The 24307-nt window shown below is 52.6% G+C and overlaps 8 protein-coding genes across 8 annotated transcripts; 3 read left to right on the top strand and 5 right to left on the bottom strand.

Moving 5' to 3' along the window:
• Nucleotides 1-291: 291 nt before the first annotated feature.
• On the bottom strand, nt 292-943 carry RPS22 (40S ribosomal protein S22; the record flags this gene model as incomplete). The annotated part of the gene is made up of 2 exons (XM_064871133.1): nt 292-551; nt 811-943. The coding sequence occupies 2 exons, from the start codon at nt 941-943 to the stop codon at nt 292-294; spliced, it is 393 nt and encodes a 130-aa protein (XP_064733586.1).
• Nucleotides 944-1469: 526 nt separating this feature from the next.
• TGL2 (lipase 2) lies at nt 1470-2492 on the bottom strand (the record flags this gene model as incomplete). Its single annotated transcript, XM_064871132.1, has 1 exon — nt 1470-2492. One exon carries the CDS (start codon nt 2490-2492, stop codon nt 1470-1472), a length of 1023 nt encoding a protein of 340 aa, XP_064733585.1.
• Nucleotides 2493-3037: 545 nt separating this feature from the next.
• Nucleotides 3038-3604, bottom strand: PMZ80_002699 (uncharacterized protein; the record flags this gene model as incomplete). Its single annotated transcript, XM_064871131.1, has 5 exons — nt 3038-3211; nt 3262-3362; nt 3417-3459; nt 3508-3546; nt 3602-3604. 5 exons carry the CDS (start codon nt 3602-3604, stop codon nt 3038-3040), a joined length of 360 nt encoding a protein of 119 aa, XP_064733584.1.
• A 303-nt stretch (nt 3605-3907) lies between these two features.
• PMZ80_002698 (uncharacterized protein) lies at nt 3908-4153 on the top strand (the record flags this gene model as incomplete). Its single annotated transcript, XM_064871130.1, has 1 exon — nt 3908-4153. The coding sequence occupies one exon, from the start codon at nt 3908-3910 to the stop codon at nt 4151-4153; it is 246 nt and encodes an 81-aa protein (XP_064733583.1).
• A 79-nt stretch (nt 4154-4232) lies between these two features.
• PMZ80_002697 (uncharacterized protein) lies at nt 4233-5871 on the bottom strand (the record flags this gene model as incomplete). Its single annotated transcript, XM_064871129.1, has 2 exons — nt 4233-4705; nt 4752-5871. The coding sequence occupies 2 exons, from the start codon at nt 5869-5871 to the stop codon at nt 4233-4235; spliced, it is 1593 nt and encodes a 530-aa protein (XP_064733582.1).
• Nucleotides 5872-19643: 13772 nt separating this feature from the next.
• On the bottom strand, nt 19644-20116 carry PMZ80_002696 (uncharacterized protein; the record flags this gene model as incomplete). The annotated part of the gene is made up of 2 exons (XM_064871128.1): nt 19644-20009; nt 20060-20116. 2 exons carry the CDS (start codon nt 20114-20116, stop codon nt 19644-19646), a joined length of 423 nt encoding a protein of 140 aa, XP_064733581.1.
• A 1262-nt stretch (nt 20117-21378) lies between these two features.
• CSR1_1 (phosphatidylinositol transfer protein csr1) lies at nt 21379-21753 on the top strand (the record flags this gene model as incomplete). Its single annotated transcript, XM_064871127.1, has 1 exon — nt 21379-21753. The coding sequence occupies one exon, from the start codon at nt 21379-21381 to the stop codon at nt 21751-21753; it is 375 nt and encodes a 124-aa protein (XP_064733580.1).
• Nucleotides 21754-21847: 94 nt separating this feature from the next.
• PMZ80_002694 (uncharacterized protein) lies at nt 21848-22069 on the top strand (the record flags this gene model as incomplete). The annotated part of the gene is made up of 1 exon (XM_064871126.1): nt 21848-22069. One exon carries the CDS (start codon nt 21848-21850, stop codon nt 22067-22069), a length of 222 nt encoding a protein of 73 aa, XP_064733579.1.
• Between the last annotated feature and the right edge of the window lie 2238 nt (nt 22070-24307).

Below are 24307 nucleotides of genomic sequence, written 5' to 3'. Positions count from 1 at the left end.
CAGGACCTAGGCTTCAACACGAATATGCGTCTGCCGATCATGGGAATGCTACGTCCTTCGCAGTCCAGAGGCTGATCAACTTATACGCATAGAATATCAGATGCGAAAAGCAAGTGTATCTGAGAATGAAGAATATCAACATGAAATGGCAGGAAATCTTTGATTGACCACACTATCTATGCCATGCGGTCTATACCACGCCCCATGCTGAACTTTTGATGGGTATCTTCAAGGACATTTCAGTCATAAGCAACCAGTATGCAACACATCATTTCGAATAGATATGCGCATCTAGTAGAAGAAGCCGATGATCTTGCCAGAGACGTGCTTGCGTCTTGCCTCCTCGTGGTCCATGATGCCGGAGCTGGTGGTCAGGACGATGTAGCCGAATTGACGAGATGGCAACAGCTTGACGATCCACTTCTCGAGGTCTCGGAGCTGGACGTTGTATCGTGGGGAGATGACACCGGTCTTGTTGAGTCGGCCGTTGAGCTGGATGACAACCTTGCCGGATCGGTGGTCGTCGACTTCTTCGAATTCGCCGATGTAGCCTTTCAGATCTGTTAGTATTGGTTGCGCAACATGACATTTCGTGAAGCGCGATGTTGCGGACAAATAAACGTGTACCAGACATGGAGAGAGAGAAAGGCAATGTGTAAGAATGACCGCTGGGTGTGTTCTTCTTTCGGACACTTAAAGGATGGATGTCGTTGGGGTACAAGTTCGAAACGTCCATCTAGTTATCAGCCCGAGTGGGTTTGCCTTTCCATCTCTTGTGCGCGCGATTCTGTGTGAGGATATAAGACATACCGTGCTTCTGCATGACGCTGAGGAACTTGATGATGACCTTGGAGCTGGGTCGGATCATGACCTGTCGCTTTCCAGCCTTCTCGGCATTGTTCATCGACTTGAGGCAGTCATTGAGGACAGAGGTTCGAGTCATTTTGACGGTGTGCTAGAGTTCTTTCGACGAGGAATCGTGGTCGAGAAGGTACTGGACGAGGGATTAGCCTATGAACCTGAAGAGTGCGCATTGAAGCGTTCTTCAGGTTGCTGATGAGATGAGAGTATCGATCGCCATATGTGCGCAGAACATTTTACAGCTCCTGACAAAGCTCTTGATTTCTCATCCCAGGCTCACTGAAGAGGTCGCTGTTGTCGACATACCTCTTTGCGTGTAGTGAGTGATTGTGGTATCAGAGATCGTGGTTGAAACAAATCGCAGCCAAAAATTAGACCGAGTTGTGGGCAAAAACTTGGCAACTGCGTAGATGCCTGGTTCAAGACTAAAGCTTCACATGCCTCAGGCACCAGAACGCGGTCTCTCACGCATCAAGAGAAATGGGATCCAGCTCAGTAAGAAGTCCTTGTTCATAGATAAGAGATTATTTCGTTGCTTGAACGCTAGAGTCATGCGAATTCTACTATACAATGGTCTTGCTCGTCCTCTTAGAGCAAGGGCGTTCCCTTCACAGTTTCTCCTTGGCCAGCATATCCGCAATATGCAAGTAGAATGCTATTGCGTTGAAATCCTGATGGACAAGATGCAACCTTGCAGCCAACGTCTTGATCCTGTTCGTCCAATTGATGAGATCCAGATGTGTCGTCCCCATCAATGTGCCTTTGTACCCATCCTCTCCACCCCATCTGCTGCTTGCGACACTGACCAGACCATCGTTCGGTCCTTCGATCTCGTACATTATGTCGTGACTAATCCTGAAAACAGAGAAGATATGTGGTTGGGCGCTTGCACCGTAGCTGAAGTATCGAACGGCATCATTGTCGAGTACGTTCGGATTGAAGTCTTCTTCGACATACTTCCGGGTCAGCTGCGAGAAGGCACCAGTGCTAATCTTCATTCGTGCAAGAATTGCGTAGAGGCGAGGCAAGTAGTCTGGGCCGATCTCGCGCAATATGATGTCTGCTGCTGAGCTCCCACGATGAGGCGTAGCAATAGTCGTCAATGACTTGACGGCATATTCCTGAGGTTGGATTTTGCTAATGAGGTATCTCGAGTCAAGGCCTCCCATACTGTGCGCAACAATATTGACATCTTTGCCGGCTGCTTTGGTCTTGATTTGCTCGTGAAGCACTTTGGCACGTTCTTCGATGGAGCCTGTAGATGGCACAGCGGTCGTTATCACCTCGATCCCATTCTGGCGATAAGCATCTGAGATACCACGCCAGTACTGGACGCCAGGGAGCAGCTTTCCAACTAAGCGGAGCTCATCGAAGCCCATGAGGCCATGAGCAAGGACAATTGGGTGCTTCGGAGTGTCATATTTGTCCTGGAAGTTGGCGAAATCGTCTTTGATCGTGTGGCCCAGCTCTGCTAAGTTTGGATCGAGTGGCTTGGACTCCTCGCTAGCATCTGGTGTTTGACGCGATTGGGAGCTCTTCGTTCGGATGAAGCTGAAGTTAGGACATGTTCGAGATGGTCCATGTGTTCCGAGCTGTACAACACGACGCGATGTGCCTAAAAGCCATCGCATGCTACGGATGGTTAGGTCTAGAAAGTATGGCGCATGCTTGTCGCAATTATGCCAACGTTGATCAGTGGCGCTTATGAGAATATTGGTTTCGAAAACCGGCGTCAGGTGGGCAGGATTCACTTTAGTCAAGCGCAACGAGAATATATTACGGCACGAACTTTGTTGAAGCTTGAAAGCCGATGAGCTTCTAGGTTCTGGTACTGATTGCGAACCTAAGTTGAAGTTGGAAGGATAAATTTATTTGATCACGACCATGTCGTCATGCTCAGCAATTCCGCGACAAGTGCCTCACAACACTACCTTCGTCTAGCAATGCCTCTTGACCGATACTCTGCAAGCTTCGAGAAATGATATGGGCTGCTACATATGCTTCTTGCTACTTGTAGTTCTCACTCGGTGCCTCCTCCAATGAAGCTAGATAGATATCCTTTCATTCCCTTGCTTGGTGAAGAACCCTCTGATCGAGGCTCGTCTCCTTGCATAGAAGGCGCATCAAGCCGTGAGTTCCTGACATCTGCATCTTGGTGAACATGTTCGGAAGCTGCCTAGTCCTCCCTGGACACCTTATCGGGTACTTCTGGCATAGGTGTTGTGACGGCCTTGATCAGATCATCGACCACTTTTGAGCCCTTCTCATCGCCGGCCTTTGTGATCTCCTCGAGCTGCTTCTCTGCTTCCTTGTTGGCATCCTCCTCGGCCTTCTTGTTACCACCTTGTTGCTGCGCAAGTTAGTAGGCACCAGAAAAGCATGTTCGATGTGGCTGCATACCTCAGATTCGTACTTCTTGAATTCTTCCTCCTTCTTCTGGCGGTACTCGTCTATCTCCTTCTGTGCCTCTGATTTTGCATCCTTGACTCGTTTCGTTCTGTCTGGGGTTTCTTGTCAGACTCGTAGCTCGATTCCGTAAACCTAGCATAACATACATTCTCTGGCCTTCTGGACGATTTTCTGGGCCTCCTTCTCTGCCTAACACTGTAAGCGTACTTCCCAAGCTTAGCAGAGTCTGGAACGTACATCGAGCAGCGTCTGGATGCCTGCTGAGTTCTGTGCCGACTGTCTCTTTATCAGCATTCGAGTCGGTAGGGCGGGTCACTGGCAGCATGCGCACCATCTTGGATTATTGAGCGCAAAGGCGAGGACAAACGAGCGGACAGAGTACCGATAGGAGTTCGTGAGCAATAGAAACCAGACTCAAGCCGACGCCGAAAACAAGAAATGCGGGTAGTGCTGAAGCTGTTGAAGGTGGTGGTGTATTCGTGCCTGGCTGGATATGCGCAGGAACAAGCATCGGGAAAGCCCCATCCTTGACGTAGATCACCTGCTCCTTCCTTCGTTTTCATAAACATTTTAATTCTTTACAACTACTCTCATCAGCTAGCATACACGATTCTAAGATATTGGAATCGCTAGAGAGATGTCTGCTGCTTCGAAACTCACGCTGGCGACTACACTGGTCGGCACCATCGGCATCGTCACTTTCGTGCACTGGGCACAGGTGTCCGAGAAGTCAGCCATGCATGCCGGTGTCATCAGAGACGAGGAGAACCAACGGAGGAAGAAGGCCGAGCAAGAAGAGCGGAGAATTGACTTCGAAATGCAGCGGCAGCTCGAAGAAGAGTACAGGAAGACGCAGAGTGTTCATGACAGCACCTCTGGATGAGCTTAGCTACACCACGTCTCTATACAAATTATGATACCAAGTCAGAACTATCCACGACAGAACTCCAGTATCGGATACGTTAAGCTTCGAATCTCGAAAAGACATCCTTCTTCGCCCCAGCGTACTCCCTGTCAATCGTCCTTCTCCTGGCATCAGACCTGACTTCGATCTGGCACGGGAAAGGCTTAGCACATACCAGGAAGCCCTCACTGTAGCCTGTGCGCGGATCGGTATCAAGCTCAAGTGTCTTGCCAGAGTCATCTGTGCCGGGTGAGAATTCGAAAGCCCACAACAGCTTAGATATGGCTAGAAAGAGGTTGCGCTCAGCAAGATGAATACCAGGGCATAACCTCCGACCACTGCCATACCCATAATGGTCCCGTTCATTCTCGTCTGTGGCAGCTGCAAGAACTGGTGCAAGACTGGTCACTCCTTTGTAGTGGTCAGGGTCGAAGACGTCTGGATTCGGGTACCGCTTCTCATCGTGGTGGAGGCCCCAAGCGTTGATGAATACGATCGAGCCTTTAGGAAGCTTATATCCATCGATCCAATCTAGAATGATTAGCACAAACAAAAGATCAGGAGGAAGTGTACCTACCATCCTCCGTCAAAGCATGCGGAAACGCCAGCGGAACAACAGGCCTCCATCTCATCGCCTCTTTCACCGTCGCCGCAACATACGGCAACTTCTCATAGTCTTCCCAACTCGGAGACCGCTCCTCCCCAACCACAGCATCAATCTCCGCCCACGCCTTCCTCTGCACCTCCGGCCACTTACAAAAAGCCTGAACAGCCGCAATAATAATACTCGAACTAGTATCACTCGCCCCCTCCATCATCGTGCCCCCCAAAAACCAAGTCTGATGTCTATCCAACTCCAACTTCTCCCTCTGATCCAACACCCGATCCATAAAACACCCCCTACTCCCCACCCTCTCCCTCCTCTCCTCCAACCGCACCAACATATCACTATACAACCCATTCATCTCCTCCCCCACATTCCTCGCACGACTCCTCCACCGCCCAAACACCCCCTCAGGCACCCAATGCAAAAACGGAAAGATATCAACAGGCGGCGTATTCCCCGGCTCCATCACAACACTCCAGTTCTCCATCAGATCGTACAATCTTGTCATATGCTCCGTGTCAATCGTCGGAGACCTAACCCCCCAAATCGTCGAACACGCAATACTATTACTATACCGCTTCGGATGTAACATGTGATTCCCAGGGTCATGCATCATATCATACAACAACTGACTCGCCTCCCCATTCTGCACGGGCAAGTGATCCTTCTCAACTATACTCTCCATGAAGTTCTGATGGATCAGTTTCCGGTACCTCTGCCACACCCGTCCATAATGGCTAATCAACACATGGTCACCCCCCGTAATCAGATTGTGGCTCACATAACTATGCGGCCGATCCGAGTAAATCGCGCTCTTCTTGTCGATGAGCGCTTTGATGTATTTGCGCGATGTGAGGACTATTGCGGTGCCTGACCCGAGTTTCAGGCTGAAGATCCCGCCGTATTGGCGGGACCAGGTTGTGAAGGTTAGGTAGGAGCCTTTTGTGGGGATTTGGTGGATGTTGCCTAGGAGGGGGATTGTGGGGGGACCTGGGGGGAGGGTTTTGGCGCGGTGGCCGATGGTGAGGAGGGCGTAGAGGAGGAGGGAGAGAGCGGTGAGTATTGGGGCGAGGAGCGAGAGGGAGGGCATGGTGGTGGATGAATTTGAGGTTCAAGGTCTTGAAGAAGTTGTCAGTAGTATTTGTGTTTTGTGGGCTATATCAACGGTCTATATCTCTTCCGTATACCGCTTTATGGTAAGTGCTCTGTGGTACCAAGAAGGCGTTCGTCCGTGTCGGTGTCTACATGAAGCTGATATGCAGGTCACTGGGTCAGCTTCCCCGCAAGATCGTGCATGGTGCTCCGAATCAGACACGAAGTTTGTCCTACCCCAGGTTTTCGTTCCTTGTGATCCAGTTGGTTGGGTAAGAGACTGGACGCTAGCGACTGAGTTTGGGGGCTGGTAGGAGGATATTGACCAACAGGGCGGTATCGTGGGAGGCGGTCAGTATCGGACGGTCTATCTTTGCTTTGTTTGATTCGAAAGAGTACAAATATTGTGCAGTAACTGTGACAGAAAGCTTTGCTGGTACGTGGGAAGAGATGTAAAATTCCGCAGCTGGTTGCGATATTCCATTTCTATGATTTGTGTCCTCCGAGCAAAGATCTGTCTAATCTTCCACGACGCGAGAAACGCCGTATTGACCTTGGTCTAGCTTGACAGATGTACACCAGAGTTCCACCTTGACCTAGCACAAACCACGTCCGGATATTTCCTTCCTGGAAGGCCATCACACAGAACTCCTTCGGTATGTATGGCACGAGGCGGTTGGAGCGGTTGACATGGAAAAAGCGTCGGTGTGAGCCTGAAGAACGACTATGTTATCAAAGCTGCGGTTGGGCAAAGCTAGCACGCGTCTGGACGCTTCTTCTCTTTGCTTCTCTGCTTTCTGACGTTCTGGATATTCGACCGTGGATATGGTGCTCCTGGCAGGACTCTTGGGGGTTGCGCTTGGCAAATGTTGTCAGTTGCTATGGTCCTGCTGTGGTGCTTGTCAGCAATGCATTGAATCATCCACTTCAGAATGCTAAACCGGTTTCAGGCTCCTCGTTCAGTTGATATGTAGACCGATCTTTCTCACTGCAGCTTGTGTGATCGATCCAGCGGTTTGGGATCATTCGACTGATCACCGGCCGGCAGCTGCGGCAAGAATCGACCCTCGCGCCAGTAGCTTGCCCTTTCAGTGGCCTCAAACGACCTCTGACCCCGAGTTCTGCCACCTGCAAGAGCCCAGCACATCGATACTCGTCTACAGACGTGCCGTGTATCACGTAGACTCCTCCTACCCGCTGTAGCCGCACCGGAGAGCTCTGAAACGTGCCGTGATCAGCGCGATTGCTTCACCTGCTGCAGGTTTGGCCCCTGCAGCCTGCGGTAGGCACGGTCCTAAGCGTTCCCTGCCTCCAGATTTTACGCTTGTCAACTCCCCACATTCTTCATCCTTGCAGCATCTTTCATCCTCATCCTCATCTCCATCATCTCAATAACATACCTTACCATTGGCCTCTTGGCTAGAAGCACAAACGAAGACTCGTTGATACAAAGATATATATCGTAAGTGATCTTTTGTCGTTCACAGAGACCAACAATTCAACGCTTTCAACCCTCTCGAGTCACCCACTAATGTTTCAGTCAGAGATCCATCCATCTTCATCCATCCTCGATCCGATCTCGACTTCCTCTCCCGTCGAGATGACCTACCATCTCTCCTCGACGTCGACATCGACTCAACTTCTCACTGCCGCCTCGGCAGTGAAGGCCTATCCACCTCAACACTTTCCCAACCCTGCTTCGGTGGGATAGGAAAGCCGACATCGGGCTCAACATACCATCATCGAGTCGACGATGGCATAACCATACATGCCTCAGGCCGAGGATCGGATCTGGAGACAACGCCTTCAAGCTTGCAAGGCTTGCGGCAAAGTCAAGGCCTTTCACACAGTTGGAGCTCCGCTGGATGGCATCATGTCCTTCCGAGTGGAATGGACTGAGACACGAACCAACGTCATGCATGGCGGGCTCTGGTCTTTGAGTTTGAGGTAGCAGACCAGGTAGACTTCTGACCGGGCTGCTGGCTGGGGTGTCCGCTATAGATGGTGCTGACGTGACTAATGCCGTACTTCCTCTGGTGAGGTCGTCGCTGTAGACGATACAGATGCCTCTGCTGTACTGGTCGTTGGCTTCGGGTCCTGCAGTTGTTCTGCCGTACTGGTGGCTGTCGACGGATGTGCAGATTAAGTGTTCTGTGTCTGGTCTCGTCCTCGTCGTGCTCGGGCTTGCAGGTTTACCGACCCTGGCAAAGCCAGGTCGTGAAGAGGCGGAAACAAGTGCCTCGCTGATGGTCGAACGTATGCCGTGCAGCTTCCTCTGCTGTACTGGTGTTGGCTGGAGCTGGTGCCGATGTTGGTTCGTGCCTGTGCTGGGTGCCCGTGGACGATGGGTGATGAAGGTATTCGCCGTACGTGCTCTGCTTCGTGTGCTCGTTGTCGGTCTGGTATACCTGTCTTGCCTATTGAGAGGCAGGCCAGACTGACGTTACTGGCCTGCCAATGGCTATGCTATCGGTATGACCTCTGATAACTGCTTTTCTTCACCTGCTGACAGTCACAGGGATCCCGAGTTAGCATCATGCCAACAGCAACGTGGTTGATATCATGAAGATCATGCTTGGACAGGACGTACGAACCACTGTGAGCAGGCGACATCGTCGCCTACGGATCCTCTTGTCCTGGTGGCAGGGAGCAGGTCGAGCACGGTCTGCACATAGCCCTGTTGCGGTTATGTGTACGACCTGGTGCGAATCTTATTCCTTCCAGTGGATTTTCTGGGTATGGTCTCGGTCGAGTACGTTGACTGCAACGCCGCCAAGCAAGCTCTGTACATGACAGGCGATTTCATCTTTCGACACCAAAACATTGCATGCTACAAACTCCTCCCACGTGACGCTGCTCAGGCCAATGGTGAGTCGACGATTGGTGTCTCTAACCACGCCGCCGAGTACACTGTCAGTGTCATTGACGTCGGCAATCGTTATCTCCGACCACATCGCAATCGATGCTCGGAGTCGAGCTTCAGATGGACGGCAAGAAACTCAGCTTCTACTTCTGTCCTGTTTGAGTCCTTGTCAAGGGCTTTCTCGAGGTTGCTGGACTCAGTTGGCACGAGAGGTCGTCGACCTCCGGACTTACTCTGTCTGGGATGGTCGTGCGTACGGTGCTGCGGAGAATGCGGCCAGATGCCGCAGATGTATGCCTCGGCCAACCACCTGGCAAATCAATTCGACTCGCTACCGCTGGCACGGCAGCGACAACGAGCTGGGTTTGAGCAGCGGTACTCGATGCTGAGTGCCAGGTGGACGGCACGAAGCTGACATGCTACTCCTTCTCAAACGAGTATATAAATTGTTGGGGTCTCGCTACCGACCTCTTCAAGATGTATGCACTTGTTTGGAGTTACGGCGGTGTGGCTCCTGGTCTTTTCGGCGTCCGGACTGGACATGCTTATGGCGTGGTGGTGGAGGCGTCATACTCGACGCTGAATCCCAGATGGACGGCAGTGACTGGAGTTCTACTCCTTCTCAAGGGAGTATATATATTCGGTGCTGTCCTTGCCAGGTGCGCGACCTTGAGGATGCACAGGAACGCCGGCGATGGCGGACGAATTTACACCAAGCCCGGGCTTCTCCACGATGACAGTCAATGCAGGCTTTGCCTGTCGTCGGCTTTACGTTGTCTCGTCTTGTGGACAGGCCATGGGCGTGGGAGGAGGTACTCGACGCTGAATGCCTAGGGAGGAGGAAGGACTGATTGTCTACCTCTGTCGTACCGACCAGGAGAAGACGCTGGCCACGAAAAAGGGCGCTCGGCTTCGTGGGATCCTCTCTTTAAGGACCGCATGTTGCAGTCTCGGGGTAGTGGGCTTCGCGGTCTGCCGAACGAGTTTCTAAGGCGGAGTGGTCCTTGACCTGGGGGGTGAAGATGCTGGCCTTGAGGAAGAGTTCCCGGCACCTGACAATCATGCCAAACTCAAGCGTTCTTGCGACAACGCGGAACATGTTAGTCTGTATATCCCGGAGACACCGACCACACCACGAAGATTCTCCCCCTCCTATGGCCCAGAGACAACCCCAGCACCTCGAAACCAGAAGTCTGGTGGCGTCTACACGAAGCCAGCTCCCACCCGCCGAGCCCTTGCCGTCAAGCAAGCCCTCAATCACCTCGAGGGTCGTTTCGCTGAACGTGAGAGCGATGCTGATCTTCATTCCTACCATACCACGTGCGGTGGATGTCTGCTTCAGGCACAACAAATGCCATCTGCACGAGCCATGCCGCCACCTCTCTACTACGGCGGCTGCGGCCAAGCACCACAGCTAGCATGCGAGACCTTGTGGCAAGCTGCGGCAGTCTCGAGCCCGCAAGGAGCGAGTCCACCGGTGTGTGGCGCACAAGTTGCTGGGTGTGGTAGCTACGCCTCAAAATATCAACAGCCTCCCGCAGATCCCTTCTCTAACTACAATCTTCAACAAGGTTACGGATGCGTGCCTCACGACCACAAAACATGCAAGTCAATCGACAAGAGGAGGCTCCCCGCCTGTTGGGATGGGCATGGTGGTTGGCGTGAAGGTGCCCGAAACTCCGAAAGACCTGTGCGCTTTTGGTTGTGGATGTGGATGTGGATGTCGGTGTGGAGGTACAGACGCTGTACTCGCTCGTTGGCAAGCTGCCAACCAATTGGACCACATTATTCAAATGCGATGTTTGGCAATACTCGAAACATCCCACACTGGTCTTCGATCCTTGCCTTTGGGCAAGTCGATATGATCTCGCGGGTGTTGTCGCCGCATGAGCGGCGGATGGCCGAAGCCTGCCAAGGGCGTCCACGCCAGGTGCTGGGATCTGGAATCTCGGACTCTTGACTTCGGTCAACTTGATACGACTCCACAGAGTCGAAGACATTCATCCCGGGGTCGCTGCGGGTGCGGCAGGGTTGTTGGTCTTGGTTGTGTTTTCGGCAATAGTCGAAACATTCCACACTGGTCTTCGACCTTGCCTTTGGGCAACTCGATACAATCCCGGGGGTCGGCGACTTCATGGGCGACGTCGCTCCGGTGTGGCAGGGTTGTTGGCCTTGGTGGTCGAGCTCCGGGTGGAGCTTGGGCTCCTCAACCCTTGATTTTGGACAACCCGATACCATTCCACAAAGTCACAGACATTCATTTCGGCCGTTGCTGCAGATACTGCAGATTCGATCGTATTGTTGGTGGTCTGCTCCAGATGGTCGAGACTTGGGCATGGATGTTCCTTCGCATGGGAGCCACGGGTTTGGGTTCCAGGTCTGCTTGGGCGAGTAGGTGGACCTTACTGAACACATCGAGCATTGGCTCGTTTCATGGTCCGGGCTGCTCCTCTTCGAGTCGTCAACTTCGGAGTTTGAGCTTGGGAACGTTCATGAATGGGCTGGGCCAGGCCGGAAAGTGTCGATCATCTTTGGGCGAGCAAACAACCGAACCTGCAAAACAATGAGCAGCATCAAGGCACAGGGAGGGACCAGAAAAGGAAAAAGTTTGTAGAAAATCAATACCATTCTCACATAGCGACCAGTCCGGTCTCGAATGCTGCTCGCATTGAAGTCCTCTCGCCGCTGCACACACAACAAATATACCTTCAGGGCCAAAGCCCACACCCAGCGACACAATAATAGTGTCATTGCTTGCACGGGTCTGAAGCCACCTTCTCGGTGCTTCAGACCTGCACAGTCTGGACCATGGCCACTCGCATCTGACGGTAGCCATCGATTTGCTGCACATGGCAGCATAGAACTTCTTGGGGCCTGAGGATGCCATGTTAGCTTGACGAGCAACAGCAGAATGATGTGAAGATGACATACCAGGGAAACCAGCGACAGCGCCATCACTAATCCATAAGCCAAGCAGCAAGACCCGGCTACTCACGTCGAGCCTCGGCGGCCCGGAGAGGCCACGACCATTTCGATGACTGGTGTTGACGCAATGTGATTTCTGCGCAGCCTCTCCGGCCGCGCTACGGTCGAGATCCTCTTCGACTCTGCCAAGGTCAGCTTTGACGGTATCAATAGCAACGATGACATACCCAAGGCCAAACAACAACGCACCACCTTCGTCAGGCACCGAAGGTGCTCATGGCCTTGGAAAGACAGTCAGTTGCATTCGGCCTTCTGCATGGAAGCAGCTCACCTTTGGCCATGGCCGAACGCACCACCATGCGGTATTGCAGGAGGGGCGTGAGCACTCCCGTCCATTTTGTAGGACGTACTCACGCCCCCTCCGAGGGACAGACAAGAGACCAGAATCGAAAATGCCGAAGGAGAGGTCAGACATGGAAACGAGATGACCGAAGCAATGATAACATACCTTCGGCAACGCCGAAGCGCACCACCATAAGCAATTCGACACCAGTAACGACATGAGACCGAGCTCATGGATCCCCCATCCCGACAACTCTTGCATCGAAGGCGGGTAAAGCCGGGATGAGGGATCCATGATGAGACCGAAGTTGAATATGAGCACCAGAACCCGGAACAGCGATAATTAGCCGATTGGTTGTCGACTGGCACGCCGGCCAATAGATCGAAGGCCGGCGGCCAGTCGACAGGAGGACAGATGAGCACTGCTCTGCATGGATGTTAGCAAGGCTGCAAGCAACGTGGGCATGAAGACTCACCATGGTCCGAGCGATCAATAAACCGGAAATGACATGTCGTGAAATGATGTGTCGACCAGCACACCGGTCAATGAGCTGAAGGCCAGTGTGCTGGCCGACAATGGTGCATCATCTTCCCAAGGGGTCCTTCGATTGTCAGCATACTAACGTCGACGACGATGTGCAAACTCACCTTTCAACAAACACAACAACACCACCATGAATGTGGTTGCTGCCAATCCGCATAAGGCTGGGGCCCACTGGGGAGGGAATTGTCTTGTCATCCTCCCAGGACCGGGTGTTGATATCTTTTTTGTAGGCCCAGGTCCTCCTATTACGGCAGTGGGCCCAACCTCCATCATGCCATACCCCAGCTTTGCGACAACCACCTTTTCTGGCTTCCTCGGAGGAGCCCATCTGGGAAGGAATTGCTTTGTCATCTCCCCACACCAGAACAAGTAAAATTGACTCTGGCGATGAGCTCCTCCTCCACCAAATGTACACAACCCAACTGAAAGCGGAGACGGCAGCGGCGTAAACTGCTTGGACGGATTTTTCGACATCCACCCACCACCCGTCGATCTTGTAGGGGTGGCTTGGAAGAGGCACCGTCTGGCCTCCACCAGCCACCCGGTGGTGGGAGAGTATAGTCTCTTGGAGCATCGAATTGCCGAATCCATTGAACGGTGGATACGCCATGTGGCGACGCCTTGGGTGGGAGGTGAGAGGTTGTTGCGCATGTGTACCTCCTCACCTCCCACCCGGCGATAGGCTTGTTGAGGACGTTGTTACGCCATATGGCGATGCCTTAGGTGAGAGGGAAGAGGCTTTGAGTCGGTGCCTCCTCACCTCCCACCCGGCGTTAGGCATTGTTAAACGAAAGACCGAAACCGCCCCCAATTCGCACCGCATCACGCGATGGAGCAGTTTAAGGCCATGCTCGGGGCCGTCGTTTGTGTTTCGCTTTGTGCCGCAGATCATGTTGACTTGAAGGAGCGGACCTGCATATCGCTTGGATTCTGCTAGGCCACCAACGTCGAATCGAGTTAGGGTTGCCTCTACCGGCGCCCGACAACGAGGACCTCTCGAGGTTGAACAATCCAGTAACTGACTTGTGGCAGCCAAGCGTTCATAGCGACGTTGCTTTTTGATCCTTCGATGTCGGCTCTTCCTATCATACCGAAGCAGAACTCGGAATGGTGACCGGTGTTCAGGTCTTTGCAACATCGATCAGTTGATGAGCACACCGGTGCTTGTGTACTGCTTTGCGAGAAAGCCCTGATCAAGATCGGATGGCCCTTGAGGCAGGCCTGGGACATGCTTGCCCAAGCATTCTTGTTGCCGAGCAGGCAACGATGATGTGTCCTCAGATATGCTGATGCAAAGTGAAGGATCGAGATGAACTTCTGGTCGGTGCAGGAGGTCTTGCCAGAAGTGATCCTGCCAGGCTGTCATGTGGTCAACCTGAAGGTCAATGGAGTCGAGGTGGCTTGGCCCCTGTGATTGGCAGTCACCTTGTCATCATTGAGCATCTGGGTCAACATCATGTTCAGGAAGTCCTTCTGCTCGACCTCAGTGAGCCAGGAACTTGGACACGATGATAGTGTCATTGCTTGCTTGAACAAGCATGTTTGTGGGCTTGCTGGAAGGCGAGGACTGGAGCTGTAGCAAGGAGATCATTGACAAGGTGGATCCGTAAGCAGAAGACAGTCAAGATGACGATATTGTCATTGCTCGCGAGACGAGAGCAAGCAGTTGAAGCCAGACGACGATGGAGGCGTTGACGATCTCATCGCTTGCTCTGAGAGGAGCAGCAGACTCACCAGACTGTGGTCGACGATGAGCATTTGTGTGATGCTGTCATTGCTTGTGGTGGTCTTCTTGGCTGGCTCAATGAAGTATGATGCTGCCGTCTGGCTAGTTGTGTCTGAATTGTGGTCCAGAAACACGTTGAGCGTGGGCAGTTTGTACTGCAGGCTCTTCATGTTCAAGAACGTCGGTCATGTTTGCAGCAATCTCTCTGGATGCTCAGAGTCTCTTGACTGACAGCTTCTGTGGTAACATGAGCTCTTGAGGACATTCTTGAAATGGTTCAAATATATCCTTTGACTTTTGTGAAGGGTGTGTTGGTTTGTTTTTCCTTGTGCCATCTTGTCTCATTCAAGTCTGCTAGGGACAGCCATCCCGTGAGCTGTTCTGCTGGGTGCCGGTGTCAGACTTGTGAAGGGGAAATTGCTGATTCTTGGGAAGGTCAGTCAAGTCTCAGAAGGCAGGTGTGGTGAAGGTGTACTTACAGCAAGTGGTCAGCGATGATGATGAGACTGAAGAACTTTGGTTGTAGCAGCATTGTTTCTGCACTCCAGGTACTGTGGTTCTTCTAGCTTATTGTCGGACTGCTGTGATTCTTCAATGTGATGTTTGTGGGCAGATTTTCCGCTATCTCTCGAGGGCTGGTTGCAAGCTGACAGAGTGTTCCGGTCAGAAGACGACTTGGTTCTTGAGAAGCTGTTTTGATATGAGTTGACTGTGATAAGAGGCGTTAGCTTGGTCGTGGAGCTAGTTGCTACGATGGATTTGGTTGATGAAAAGAGTGAGCTCTTCGAAAATGGATTGCCTGGGACAAATCTTTGCACAGTCTCGAAGGTGGTGAGATCAGGGGGAATGTCAGGAAACATTCTTCAGTTGACGAAGATGTGCTGTTCGTTGATAATGTTTGAGGATGACGATGATGAAAGGAGAGATGAGTATTGGTGGGTATGGTAGTACTGGTCAAGGGGTGGAAGGCAGTTCTTCGAGAAGAAATGGTTCGTGCTTACCTTCTAGTACCATTCGAGCTCTTTCATGGATTGATTGTCGTCAACGTGCACCTTGAGAGAAGCTAGAAGGGGATAGGACTTTGATGGACTGGGTAAGATGATAGAAGAGTGTAACTTCGTGTGTGGAAGGAGGAGCATGGAAAGCTAGATGGAAGGCTTTGAATTTTGCAAAGAGCTGAAGCAAGAACGTGGGCCCCACGTCAACCTTCTCGACGCGTCCCTGCTTGCGTGTCTGCAATTGGACAAGGCAGCTAGACGACTGCAGGCCTTTATTGTTTTGCATCATAGGGCCTGCCCCGTCAAGCGGAGACCATCAGCCATTTGAAGAGAATGGCAAGATCACGAAGGTATCATGGCGAACACTTATTTTGAATTTGACAAGCCACCAAGAGCTTGTTATTTGGAGCCTCGTTTGAGGAAACGCAATTATCATCAGGATACCGCCCCTCTCCAAACCATTCTGCAACGTCTGCGTGTGAAGCAGACCGCTGCCGCATGTATCCGCAAAAATCAATGCTCGTGCAGATCGTGTTCGTGTGTTGTTGCTGAAATTTATCAAATCACCCTATTCTTCTGCTCATATCAACCTCAGTTCACGTTTGCAGGTGGACGGAGCTAGTGCCAAGAGTTGATCTGGTGAAGCAATCAACCACAGGTTGTGGGTATAACCCCAACACACAATACTCCCACAACACCAATCACTCACCCATTTTGTCGTCAAACACTCTTCATTAGTCTTACCTAGGCAACGACATCGGACAGCATGGCCTGCTTTATTTTTCTGCTAGGTCATGCAGTAAGACCACCGGAGAATGACCTGCAAAGATGTTAGCCAACTTCAAGTTGTAAAAGCATCAGTAAGTAAACGACTCTCACAACACTTGATTTCCTATCCACAACACATCAGAACTTCTTGTCAGCAGCCTCTGCTCATAAGGTCATGTTCTGGTCAGCCAGAACTCATTGCTAATTGAAACCAACAGAACACGAACCTAATGAATCAACTCAACTTCTCTCAAACGCCAGAAAAGGCAGATTGAGACTCGAGAATAACAGTAAGTACTTCTCTTAACACATACCTAATTCCTCACCCTTGCATGAGAACCTCTTACCAGCCTTCACTCGTCAGCAAGGGCTCAGTCTGAGAGAACAAATCACTGACTTACTTAGTGCAAAGGGGCCACCTTCTGAATGTTCAAAAGACGCTTTCCTGTCAGTTGGCGTACCTTCGGGAGTGTAGCTGGTCTATATGGCGGAAGCCGAGCGTTCGTTCTGATAGCGAATGAAGATTATTCGCCAAAGCCTCTCTCTCGTGTAGCAACTTGCCTCTGCCTGCTCGTAGTATTGACGCTGCTCAACTGATCACGTAGAGCGCAATAGCCTTTTCAGTGCTTGTGTATATGTTCCGGTGAACGCCTGCCAAAAACTAAAGGTCCATTGGCCGGCCGCCTGCATCTGCTAATTCTTGAGCTAGGCGACCACTGGCAGTGCAGTGTGGGCATTACTTTCACCTCTCGATCTGAACACTGACCAGAGTCCTGACATGCTCGATTGAGGCCATCATACTCTTCTGCATATTCATCGTTGGCGCCAGGTAGCACCTTAAACTGCCTACGATCGTTGATCCCGAATTCAGCCGCCGGATCTTGCTGTGGTCAAACATATTCACACACACAACCATAACCCTTCTCCTCCTTCCAGAGCAATTGCTAGCGAGCACTTCGGTCAAGATGTCTGCAAGAGATGGAGCATGTCCTCGAGACAATTATACTTTGGAGGCGATGACCTGAATTGAAGCGGCACCAACTTCATGAAGAGAAGGAATACATCTGCCGGAACGGCGACGACATGGCCTGAACCCCACGAGAACAGATGCTGCGTCGACCACTACCTGGCTCAGCTGCTCTCACTGCAGTTCACACCGCACCACATCGAGCTCACAAAGCAGAATTTCGAAGCAGCACAAGGTCAGCGACCCATTATGAGCACATTTCTCCTATAACGACCCGGCGCCGACCCCTGCACACAGACCATTTCAGAAGTGCACAAGTGTCGATTATGATTGGTTACGCTGATCCACGCAAGCTTTCTTCCAGGATCTTGCTCAACTTGGCGATGGCGACTTCACTTGCGAGCATCAGCACAGACATCTCGCCCAGGCTTGACAGCGGCTACGGGCTAGAAGAACAACTCGAGGCAAACAGACCAGACAGCCGCGAAAACAAATTATCTGAATCAGCTGTCCTTTAACGGGTTCGAGGATCCTGGCTGCCTTCACCTCTACAAGCCCGACCTGCACGTCGATTCGAAGGCATCGGAAGGACAACGGCCTCTCGAAGAGGACGTTGTGCTCCTTCATATGGACGTCATGATCATTTCAATGGATCCAGGTGATTTGTCTCCACACTGAAAATCAGAATCGAATCCAGCTCCATTGCAGAAATGTACACGCTGAGACTTGGTACTCTTGCTATCTCGCTATTACCAATGGCGACACCGGCTTATCTGCTGGATCACGTACGGCATCCAGATCGAGGTGCGTGGTCCGAAGGCCTATTCGTTCTTTGAAAGCGGTGACCTGGCGTATCTTTGGGCTCGGCTTCCTGGATGCGAGAGCTCGACCTCCTTCTCACAGACAAAGATCGATACGAGGCTTCATCTCACACGTCTTACTATAGTATCCAACAATGGTTCTGACTGCTCGAAGTGCCAGTGGTGGAGAGGTACCTGCTGTTCTCGGCGAGGTGGAATAAAGGTCGCTGAGGCTTTCGATCGTTACAGCTCACTCCATGGACATGGTTCAACTCCAAAATTAGACGTGGCCGGAGCCGACCAACCGATGGCCAGGCTCATCTGTGCCAATGAATACTAAAGCTCCAACGGCCGGAGCTGCAAGAGAAGACGAAGATGTGCTCGGCCACCCTTGAAAAGTGATGCACCAACGGTCAAGGGCTGAGTACGACGAGGCAGCCTACAGCGTACGCCTGCCGTAACACACTACTAAGAGCAGCTGCCGTCGACACCTTAAAACTATCCTGCGCGGCATTTCCCGCAGTTTCAGTTTGTAGGCCGGGAAAGTTCACAGTCGGGCTTTCGAAGCTCGTCGCAGCCCGATTGGGAGCAGACAACGACGTATGAGTATGACAGATCGACAGCCGACCACTATCAGAACGGTCAATTGACAGTAGACCTGTGAGACGCCTTCGAACGCCTGGTCATCGTCTTGGAAGGCTCACCAGACCCATGTTTGCTCTGGAGAGGCTGGCCTGGTGCGAAAGACTGGTTGAAGATTTTGGGAGCAGTCCTCTTGTCGGCTTTGGAGCTGATCCATTGGTGGTCGGGAGCTCCGGGCCTGACTGCTGGCTACTCCAAGGTCAACATTGGTGACGAGCGCCGTGGGAAGAATGGATGTCCCACGCAACGACTCTTCGACCTCGGACGCCGACCTATATCTGCTGAGCGAATGCTGCACAAGAGGGGCAGGATTGAGGCCAAAGAGATCATAGACTACCTTCAGCTCTGCTTCACTCAGCTCAAGCAGGAACCTCAGACAGCCTCTACATCTCGTGAAGTGAGACATATCTAGGTCCCAAGTGAGGCTTAGCAGGACACAAGCGTAGGCTCAGGCACAGGTCTGCCGCGCCCACTGTGTCACATGGCCATTGTCGTCTCTGGTTGAGGCCGAGGAAGGCATTTGGCGTCTGAGCCGCCCCACATGCGCCCATACCTCCTACAAAGGACTGCATGAACTGGTGTTAGGACTCTACCGACGCGGTGCCGGCACCGGGCACGTCCGCCTGACATTGGCTCAAGGATCAAATGGCCACACTACCATGTAACCCACCCAATTGTCGGGTGCTGAGCACTTCTATTGCTGTCGTCTGTCGTTGATAGTATGCCAACATGCCTTGGCATCTGCAGAAGTCGTTCCAAGGGCTGAGCAGCTCGGTGGCCAGCAGAGACGCAGTGAAGATATACACAATGTTTTCGCCATTTGAGGTGCAGATCATCCCAGACCATGCGTGGTTCTACAAGGACATAGATCCTGCTGGCCAGCGAAGGTGGTGGCAGGACGTTCTTATGATCGAGTAGATGTGCTCAGACCACCTCCTGCATGAATGCAGGTGGCCAGCAAGATGGACGCAGGAGCTTACATCCGGCCCATCGAGCCCGCCAGGTGCGAGGTATTCGCTGGACGCGAGCTGTGCAGGAGAGATCATCACCGTGAAGAACTCCACCATAGGCTTCCCCGAACATGAGCATCAGCACCAGATATCCATGTTGAACGTACTGGGCAAGGACAAATACGAGGCCTACTCCGACGACGAGTGGATGGGGCTAGTTGTTCAGATCACCACTTGGCCCAATATCACCTGCGACGAGTGGAGAAGTATCGAGCAACAATGTACCATTTTCTCGCATTGCCATCGGCCCATGATGGCACTCCCCAAGTCAAGCTTGGCGCCAAAGCTGAGCTTGAGCCCGGCACCGACAGCGGCCACGACCAGTTGCCGGACTTGCCAGCTTGAGACGGCCCACATCGGGTGCCTCTTGCTTCTCCATTGGGTTGTCGACCATTGCCTTGGCCGACGAGGCGGAAGTGAGAGCTCTTTGAGTCGTGGTGCTCAATGACCTTTTCGAGGAGCCAGATCTTGGAGGAGAGCTCGACCTCCTCGTATTCGTTGGTGGCCTTGGCACGTTGGGCGTTGTCGCTGTTGTCGCGGAAGATAAGGAGCTTGGATTGATAGCCCCGGAAACTTAACGCCAATGAGTTCAACATCGAACCTTCTGAGCGCCCAGCATGCGCGTCGGCCCATCGGTCAGCGGCCCAGGGTGGTTCATGGACGGGACGACTGCGCCATACCACGTGGGGTGCCACAAGCTCTCTTCTAGTGCTTGGGCAGATTCCCCTTGTCCGTACCAGTTCTAAGTTGGTTGTTAATCGTGCGCCGTACGGTCGAGGTTTTCAGAAGCCGCTAAGGCTCAGGCCGAGCTACCCTTGTTCCGAGGGGTGGAAAGTCTTGTCGCTGTCTCCGAGGCAGTCCAGAAATACGCTAAGGAGCACTGCGGCCTAGACTCCGAGATGATCCCAAATCATGTATGGTCCTAAATAGCGCACAGGTCTCTCGGAGGCTTGGGCACCATCACGCCCTTTGCGGGAAGGACAGGTGATCCAGCGCGAGGCTGCTTACTTGGCCGGAACGCACCGCAGCGCGTTCAGCCAGAGGAATGCAGCCGTTCAAGTACGGAACCGTGAAGGTCGCCATGGTGATGGTTTAAAGTTGCCGAGCCAGCTTTCGACAACATCAGCGTCTTGATTGTTCCATCGCTCTGACAGGAAGCGTGGGGTCTTGTTGCCACCGAAGCAGAACTTCGAGGCATTCCTGTGATCGCTTCTGACGTTGGTGGTCTAGCAGAATCCAAGCGCTCTGTAGGTCCGCTTCCTGAGTGGCCGACTGTGCTCCCTCCCACCAGAGCGCCAGTCAAGCGGGCTAGCTCGAAGACTCAAGAGGCTGGACCATACGGGGGTGTTCTGGCGTCCCTAGAACGATTTTGGTTCGCGTCCGAGGTTCCGGCAGTCCCTGTTAGGGGACAGCGACAAGGGGAGGAAGACCAATATACGGGTGATTGGCCAAGATACCGACACAACTTTGCAAAGCAGACTGTTGCCATGGTCAACCCTGCTTTTGTCAAAGGACCCGGGTCTCTTTGGTCTTGCAGGAGAGGACAAGCCGCGAGTTGTCGAGAACAACTGGGCTGCACTACGCGGTCGACCCGCGTACGACTTCGTCGCATTCCCTTCCTCGAATGGTTACGTCAGGGGACCATGTGAACCCTGACGGCGAGGTATGGGTAACACGCTTAAGCGCCATCCATTTTCAGGGCCAATGCATTTGGCTGGTGAGTTGTCGGTCTTCAAAGACAAAGATACGGGCGATTGGCCAAGATACGACACAACTCTGCAAAGCAGAATGTTACCAGGGTTGCGAGAAAGGCTTCGGCTTCAAGGGCAGCTCTTTCCACTGGATCATCCCCGACTTCATGCTTCATCATTACCGTGGGTGAAGTACTCAAGCCACAGTTCTATGTCCTTCGACACAACAATGTCGCTAGGTGATGACTTCACTCGAGGCAACGGCACTGGAGGAAAATCGATCTACGGCGAGAAGTTCGCAGATGAGAACTTCAAGCTCACACACGACAAGAAGTACCTGCCCTCCATGGCCAACGCAGGACCAAACACAAACGGCAGCCAGTTCTTCATCACCACCGCGGTTACCACTTCGTTGAACGGAAAGCACGTCGTCTTCGGTGAGGTCGCTGATGAGCAGAGCAAGAAAGTTGTGGACGCATTGGAGAAAACTGGTAGCAAACCCTGCTTTCGTCAAAGGGTACGAGATCTTCCTGAGAATGGCACGAGGAGATGGACAGCGAGGGTCGAGAACAGCTGGGACGCACTACTCGATCGACCTACGTAGGAGTCTCTTCTGCTGATGTGATAGTACTGCGGCCTGGCTTCAGCTGACGGAGATGTCGGAGATGGTGTAGCTACACCCTCTATGTCTTTTCACAATGTCAAACTTGTCTGGGGGTGGCTCAAGACGAGCGAACCTTATCGCCGTTTGCGATGCTCCCGCCAGCATCTCGATTCTGCAAAAGAGAGCAGCACGAGTCGAAGTCATCCGCGCTGTCGCGCAACCGCCAGCTGGCCCATGTGCTGGCGGCGAGCCAACCCACGGCATCTTCAGCGATGCCTTCGCCAGCGGTGTGACAGCCAGCCTGCCAGATTTCTGAGGGAAGCGGCACGAGTTGAAGTCATTGCCCGTGTCGAGCCGCTGTCTGCCTGTCCTCTCGCAAGCATATGTTCGAGGACCGACAACGAGCATGGCTCTTTGGTTGTATGAAGCGTTTGATTCTGATGCGCATGTATTCCGGCACCTTAACCTCGCTTTCGGATCAAGTTTTGGATATTGGAGGTTTGGCGTCATGCTGCATACAAAGTCGTTTTCCGGCCGGTGGATGGCGCCTGAGATTACCATTTGGAGCTCATTCACCCACGGTCAGAACAGCTTCGAGCGCCACAGCCACACCTACCCAGCGCTGTACAAGGCTCGCAAGAAAACCCCCTTCAGAAGGCCTGCCATCAGGCTCTGGCAGTCTGCTCTTTGTGCTTTGGCAAATGTAGAAAGCTCCGCAGGCAGACTAGTGTGGGTGAGCACTATATGTGGACTTGGCTGTGGCGCAGAAGCGCTGCTGCTTCACTCGCCGTCACTGAGGCAATCCCTGTCGGTCTCTGTTCGGCTGCTGGTTGGAGAGTGGTGGTCCCTTGGTAGTTTACCAGAAGAACACCAACCATAAAGATGGCAAGGGCAGCAGTGTGTCACGTGCTGTTACGGAAGTCAGATCTCACATTCTGCGTGGGAGGGGCTTGGTCGTTGTCTTCATCGTCCTGGGCGGGTCGGAGTGTCTCGCAGTAGCAGAGTAAGTTGTATCCCTGAGCCGACACGAGAGCCGGAAGGAGTAGGCTGGCCTGACACGGACGCAGGACTGCTGTCGCTTCTGCAAAGGAGAAGCTTCCTGGGGACTCTGCTCCTGGCGTTTACAAAAAGCTGTTTTCGCCTGTTGCTCACGTCCCTGACACTGAAGGTCAGGAACGCAGCGAACAAGTCATGCTTGTCTGGACCAGAAATTACCTCCGAGATCGTATCGACGAGATTCGCCGGCTAGGGCTCGAGCTCAACCCCAAGCCCATCGCCCTCAGTGGTTCGGCCGACTGAGGAACAACGACTAAGGTGGACAAATATCGCAAGGCCAAGCTGAAGAATGCTTCGAGATTGGCCGGAGCACTCCATCACGGTGTACCTGTTGCCGCTTCACTCGCCGTTACTTTGTGTTGTTTCTTCGCCTTTCGAAGCTCAGTTGCAGCATCTGACGAGTCGCTCCGAGATCACGAGATCTACCAGCAACAACGAGAGGTCTTTCGGGCGGTACGCAGCTCGATGTTCATCACCACAAGCAGGTCGCCTTTGCAACAGCTGTATGCCTACAGCCACCTTCTAGAGGTTTCAAGTCAACTCCGCTGATTTGTTGCTGTGCGATGGATGATGCGATGACGGAGTTATAGGCGTTGTGAAGGCCTCTAATCGTTCGTTTTACCTCATCAATTATTGATAATGCTCGAAAAGCTCGTTCGACCGCTGGCGAGGAAAATGGTGGTCTCGAAACTTGGAAAGCCTCTCAGAGGTACCTCTGCTTCTGTCTTTGCTGTTGTGACTTGAGGTCATGGTCCACGTCTCGCTTCGAGGTCGTCTCGGTCGTAGGGGCTAAGAACGATGGCTTTTGTGAATCCCACGCCAGATGGTGCGTTCGTCTAAGGGTTGTCCAGACTGGAGCGATCTTTTTTCCCGCCATACCCTCCTCAATCTAGGGTCCGTCGACGAAACAGTGATGCGTCTCAGCTCATGTCTTGTATCCGACCTGTCTCTCGCAGGCTTTTTAGCTTGTGGTCGCCGTTGGCCTTGTCATTCGCCAGCAATCGCCATCCACACAGAACCGCCCAACGCCCTTGTGGATCCATCAAATATGACCAATCCATGTCGGGCTTGAGGATTACGTGGGGATGTATGTCGAATGTTCCCACATTCACCCTAATGAGCAATCTTGACCAAGATGAACCTTTGCTTGACATTAGCTGAGAAGGACCTTGGATGTGAAGCAAACGAGTCCAGCTCGCGTACTGCTGCGGCTGCAATGTTTCTCTCGTTATCCTCCTTCTTCACCTGGCATGCGCCATATCCTCGAACAAAGACCAGATATCATGATCGGCGATGCAACTGTTGTGGTTTTGTGATGCGGGGTGTTAGATCGGATGTGAAGGTCGGGCGTCGAAGTCAGCCATCAGACTTATTGATCGTTCGAATGTGAGAGACGATTCGTGTTCAGGATATGGGATCTCGTGCATACGAGTCTGGATGCTGTCGCTGCCGGCAACGGAGAGATCTCGAGACTTGTGGCGCCCTTTGTTCCCCGACC

The sequence above is a fragment of the Knufia obscura genome (assembly GCF_036327395.1).
Source record: "Knufia obscura strain CCFEE 5817 isolate CBS 148926 chromosome Unknown scaffold_2, whole genome shotgun sequence".
NCBI lineage: Eukaryota > Fungi > Ascomycota > Eurotiomycetes > Chaetothyriales > Trichomeriaceae > Knufia > Knufia obscura.
This window is presented reverse-complemented; position numbering and strand designations above follow the sequence as displayed.